General features: G+C 44.3%; 1 protein-coding gene across 1 annotated transcript in view; it reads left to right on the top strand.

The window, feature by feature from the left end:
- The first annotated feature begins 995 nt into the window (after nucleotides 1–995).
- Nucleotides 996–6067, top strand: part of MTMR7 (myotubularin related protein 7) — a 112700-nt gene continuing 107628 nt past the window's right edge. Inside the window, exon 1 of the mRNA XM_010374474.2 lies at nucleotides 996–1078. Within this exon, the coding sequence (XP_010372776.1) occupies nucleotides 1055–1078 (24 nt within the window). The 5' untranslated portion in view covers nucleotides 996–1054. The remainder of the gene's footprint in view (nucleotides 1079–6067) is intronic.

Here is a 6067-nt window from a genome sequence, read left to right as displayed (position 1 = left end):
TTCAGGCATTGGATAAAAAGAGGTAAGCAGAGTCTCTATGGTCAAAAAAAAAAAAAAAACACACACACACACACACACACACACACACACAATCCAGCCTGAAAGATGAGTAAGAGCGAGGGAAAAAATGAACGGAACTATGGAGAGTTCTACAAAATTTTACTTACGGTGGATCATTGGACTCTTAGGGCTGCAAGAGAAAAAACAAACAAAACAAAACAAAACAAAAAAAACTGGAGGGTGTTCTTCTCTTTGGCTTTTACCAAGTGGCCTAACACTAACAATGGCACCAACTACTGTTAATATCATGAATAGGGAAATAGTACAGCATAATGGATGCTTTGTATCTCTCTCTGTCAGTTCAGTTGGAGCTAAAGATGGCAAATGCGCACCCAACACCGTGCCAAGGGAAAAGTGTCGCCTCCAACAGTGAAGTCGCAGGTGGATGTGAGATGCCTGACTTAGTAGCGCACTTACCAGGGTGCTAACACTGCTGCTATTATTTCCACCCGCACCCTCAGTGCTATGCCGGCCGCGCCTGGGATGAAACACACACATCGAGCTCACGAGACCGTCCTGGGTCTAGAGTGTCTGTAGCAGCCTTTTCCGCCCCACCCTGAAATCCTACCTATCCTGGGACGCCCTGGAAGGAAGCCTAAGGGCGGTGTGGAGCAGCGTGTACTCCCCATCTCTCTTCCAGGAAGCCACACCCAAAACAAGGCCCTCTTTGTGTCCTGGGGAACAGTAGCCTTATAGTGCTTCGCCGACTGCCCCTCTTAAAAGAGCGCTACCAGCCCTCGCCCCGGCAACCCCAGGCAGGTGCCCGTTGCGGCGGCGGCGCAGGTGGGCGCAGGCGCAGAGAAGCGCTCTCTAGGGCCGCGCGGGAGCCCAGGCTCCGCACGCCGCGCGCGAGGCACCTGGGGGCGGAGCCAAGCCCGCGTCCCGCCCACGCCCGGGCGCGAAGCCCCCTCCCCGCACCCCTCCTGTCGCGCCGCAGACGCGCGCAGGTGCGTGAGGCCGCGCCCGCCCGGGACCCTGCAGACGTGGGCCCGCCATGGAGCACATCCGCACGCCCAAGGTTGGTGGCACCAGCCCGGGCGGAGGAGGCACGGGAGGAGACGGGGGAGGAGGAGGAGGGATGCTGAGCGCGCGGGAGGCCGACTGCTGTGCGGGGCGCCGGCGGAGCCTGGACCGCGGGCTAGGGAGGAGCAGGCAGTGCCTGAGCATCCCGGGGTCTCTGCGAGCCCGTTTCTTCTGTTGCTGCCTCCCAGGCCTAGCGTTAGCTGCTGCTGGGCCTGATCTCTTTGTTTTGGGGGTGCACAGTGGACACAGGGGTGGACGGGAGGGAACCTCAGTTGTCTGCTAATAACTGCGTGTAGATCATCGCTTCTTTCTCCTGGCACGAGGCTTTCTCTTTTAGCTGTTGGCCCCTCAGAGTAGTTGAAAGGGAAATAAGCCGTTCGGTGACAGGTGCAAGAAAAACGAGCTGAATGCAGATGGGCTCCTGCGGTTGGAAGCTTCTTAAATCTAGGGTGTCAGGCCCACCCGACTCGGCCTTCCCAGTCCCCATCCTCATCCTCAGCGTAGCAGCTGCAAGGGGCCTTACACAGAACGGATGATCAATATTCATAGTAGATTGAATGATGGTGTGTTCTTGCCTTTTCCAGTCTGTTTTGTTCGGTAGAGAAAAGGATGCAGCTTATGGATTCGTCACGCACTGGTGTGTTTTAAACAACACCAGCTTTTGCTAATCAACAGAAGCAAATGGCCCCTGATCACTCCAGTAAATTAACATTGGAATCGTTGACCGCTGTACCAAATCTTCCTACTCAGTTGTACTGATAATCTAATTTAGAACGAAAATGATGATCGACGTTACTGCCTGATAAAAACCCTAAACGAGTGAAAGAATATGTTTAAAAACCCTATTGGCTGTCTGTTGTTACTACCACCACAGCTCCTTGCGTTTTTGCAGGATGAACTTCCATTCAAAATGTAGGCCACTGACAGGTCAAAGCTAGGTCACAGTGGCCATAGCTCAGGTGGCTCCAGGGATCCCGCACATTTAAGAGGGGTGGAGTCATTTGCTTTATGTCCAGCAAGAATTCATTCCAAGATTTTGGACTAGTTCCTGAGTACCTTTTTGTAAAAGCAGATTAAAATGATCTCTTGTCATTGGAAGAAGAAATCTTTTAGTTTGCTGGAGAATGTCAGTTCCGACAGTAAATTTTAACTGTATTGATTTTGCGCTCGGGAATTAAATTGTCGCTTCATAATCAGGAAATTGTAAACTTAGAAGACAGTGCTATACCACAGGATAGGTGACTCAAAGCTTTCAGAGTTTAAGTGATACTAAATAATTTATTCCAGACGGATGAATTTAACTCATGGACTCTGCCCTTGCCAAGGGCATTCTTCCTCCTTCCATAATGAAGGGGGCCCTTTGTAAAAAGTGATATCTGATGTGGATGTCGATAGCAAGAATGATAGGGTGATACGGCAGTGGATGCCACTTTGTTATAGAATATGAATATGGGGGAGTCAAGACCATTTCTGTTCTATATACAAAGACACCTGGTACAAAGTCACATGTAAACCTGAGTCTCAAGCAGTGTTCTTACTCTTAAAATTGGCATTTATAGATACCCTCTAAGCAGTGCAGTACTCCAAGTCAGAAATCTCTATTTATCTGGAAGTGGGAAGAAATTGGGGGAAAATGGAAAATTGTCTGAAGTGTTATTGAATTGGGTGGGTCATTAACATTTGGGATAATACCGGTGGAAAAAAAAAAAGAAATTACAGAGGTCGGATGAATCAGATTCATTTATTCATTTATTTTATTCCACAAGCATTTACAGCCTTTCATGTGCCAGGCTCTGTATTAAGTGCGGGAGCATCCAGGAACTCACAGTCTGGAAGAGGAGGCAGTTGTAAATATGTCGGTGTGTGATAGAGACATGTGCAAGGTGTGGTGGCTAGAGAGGGAGACTGGATAGAGGATCAACTTTGCCCTCAAGGTCAAGGGAAGCCTTCTTAGAAGAGCCCTCTTAACATGGAAGGACTTAAGAAGGACTAGGAACATTTTCAACAGTGGTCATGTAGTTGTATAAATATATATTGTAATAAATAATTACAACCCTAAAGAAGCTGAAAGAATAACAGTGGTCAAAGATAAATGATTCCTTGAGGTTAAAAGCATCCTTCTTTTGTTTTATATTTTTAAGGGCAATATTAATTTTCACAGTCTAAAAGAAAAAGAGAACAAGATTGCTTACAGAGCATGCGGAGTTAAATATATAGTTGTTACTGGTCATATCCGTCTTTATTATTTGCTTCCAGCATACCTGGTGAAACTATACACAAATTTCCTTTGATTTCGTGGTTTCATGTCTTGGGTGTGCAAGGGGTATATGCAAAGTTTGATTATCTGGCCCATTGTGGGTTTAAAACAATATTTACCATGTGGGTAGGTAGAGTTTTAAGAGGAAAAGAATTGTATGCGTGTATAATGTACAGTTGCTTTTCTGTTACAATGGAAGTCATTCACTCGCTGTAGACTATGTAATATCCATGACAATCTCTGTGTTCTGCTTGAGTCTCTGGAGTGCAGTTTAAGAAGACAGATGCACGTGCATAATCTGGAATGCTTTGCACATATTTCTTTCTGGGGGTGCATGTGTGTTTAACTGAAGCTTTAACAGAGCATATGCTAAGCAGAGTGACTCTTCCAGAATGGTTCCTTTAGAGGGAAAAAAAAGTTCCAAGGACAAGCTGGTTTGCAGTTGGGTTAAACGGGGAACACCCAAGTATTACCTGTACTCATCCCAATGAACTTCTAGGTTTCTACTTCACTATCTGGCTTTCTTTACCATTCTGAAAACTTGCTGGAAGCTTGGGCATAATTTGGGTTCCAGTACTGCTTGATTAGATGAAAAGTCTTCAGGGCTCCTGGAAGTAGCTTGAAGTGTTTGTAGGATTCAGTTTGGTACTAGATTGAGGCAAACGTTTCCAGGACCTGGTAAGTGATCTCTACTTTATATGCTTTGATCTTTCTGGAAGGCGTTTTTCCCACATGTGTAAATTTGAATTATGAAATAGAATACGTGATAACCTCCAAAACAGACCTTGCAAATGTCTTCTCTTCCTTTCTACACCTACCCCCTAGTCTGATGCTGACTGATCTCCTGATTTATTTTTTTTGCTCTTCTCTAATCCGTTTCTCAGAGAGGGGCCTGGATGATGCTTTTATGTCTCACGTTGATCATGCTACTTCCCTTCTAAAATTCCTGGGTGGCTTCCCTTTTAACCCAGGATATAAAGTGAGAATCCCCAGAATGGCTTGTAATGCCCTGTGTAGACTGAGTCTTTCCTACTTCTCCAGCCTCGTTTTGTGACAATCTTCTTCTCATCCACAACCCTCTGACCACAGCTTGTCTTCACAGGGTTCTCCAGTGGGACCAATTCTTTCCTGCCTCAGGACTTCTGTACTGCTGTTCCATCTGGGGGGACATTAGTTCTCACTCTTCACCTGGCTAAATACGTCATCTTTCTGGTTTCAAATTGTGATTTCTCAGGCTATTGTCCAGCTCCCCATCTAAGTCAGATCTGCCTGTTGTGTTTTATCATAAGACCTTGTGTTTTCCCCTTAGGTTCCTCATTACAATTGTTACATTTGTTTGAGTTATGTTCATTTAATGTCAACCTCCCCTGCTTGATGGAAGTCCTGTGATGGTAGGGATTATATCTTGTTCACCCTTTGTAGCTGTACCACGTAACACAGTGCTTGGGACCAACTAAGCATGCAGTAAATAAATTAATTGAATTTGTGAAGAATGCATAATTAATTCATTACTTTTTGTTTGTTTGTTTGTTTTTGAGACGGAGTCTTGCTGTGTTGCCCAGGCTGGAGTGCAGTGGTGTGATTTTGGCTCACTGAAACCTCCACCTCCTGGGTTCAAGTGATTCTCCTACCTCAGCCTCCCGAGTAGCTGGGACTACAGGCACGTGCCACTACACCCAGGTAATTTTTATATTGTTAGTAGAGACGGGGATTTCACTATGTTGGTCAGACTGGTCTTGAACTCCTGACCTCAGGTGATCCGCTTGCCTCAGTCTCCCAAAGTGTTGGGATTACAGGTGTGAGCCACGGTGCCCAGCCTCATTACTTTATTTTTAAGAATTTGCTTTATTGATCCAGCCCTCTTGTGCATTGTACAGTTGTATACATTCTACTTGACATTGTCGTGAATCTTATAGTATTAGTGTTAAATATTTGTGGATGTCAGTGTGTCTGACATGTGAGATATATATGAAACATATTTTGCAGTTATATATATTTTAATGAGATAAAATTCAAATGCAAAATTCACAATTTTTATTAAAGTGCACAATTCAGTGATTTTAGTATATTTACATATTGTGCAACCATCACCACCGTCTACTTCTAGAACACTGTCATCCCCCCCAAAAGAAATCTATTAGTAGTTAGCCCATTAGTAGTTAAACTGATGATGTCCATTGATTTACCCATTAGTAGTTAGACTTGATGATAATATCTTATACTTATCTGTGTTGAATATTATCTCATTGAATTTAGACTTTTGCTTGTCTCTTAGTCTTTTTTGGATGCTGATACACATCTACTGTTCCTGTCAGTTTGGTACCATCCACTGTTTAATCAACTTGCTTTCTATTACCTCATTCATTATCTTATCCAAGAGCAGAAGTGACTTCTTAAGCCACTTGCCCCCATCTCTCAGAATCTTGATCCTGATAGCAGATTCACTAGTTCTCTCAGTTTGATGTCATCTAGCAGTTGATAAGTTTGTCCTTCATCACGTCACCAAAGAGCTCATCCAAGAAAGAAAGGAAGTCTTCTGAAATGATGACGGTGAATCCATGATGTTCTTGCTGATGGATGGTTTCCACTTTTTAGGTTCATACAAAGTTCCATTAAATAACTCATTTTAGAACCCTGCCAGAATTAATGTTGAACTCACTGACTTACAATTATACAATGCTGTATTCACCATGGGAAAATAGTGATCTCATTTTCAAGTTCTGTCTG

Source organism: Rhinopithecus roxellana, chromosome 9 (genome assembly GCF_007565055.1).
Source record: "Rhinopithecus roxellana isolate Shanxi Qingling chromosome 9, ASM756505v1, whole genome shotgun sequence".
Classification (NCBI taxonomy): domain Eukaryota; kingdom Metazoa; phylum Chordata; class Mammalia; order Primates; family Cercopithecidae; genus Rhinopithecus; species Rhinopithecus roxellana.
This window is presented reverse-complemented; position numbering and strand designations above follow the sequence as displayed.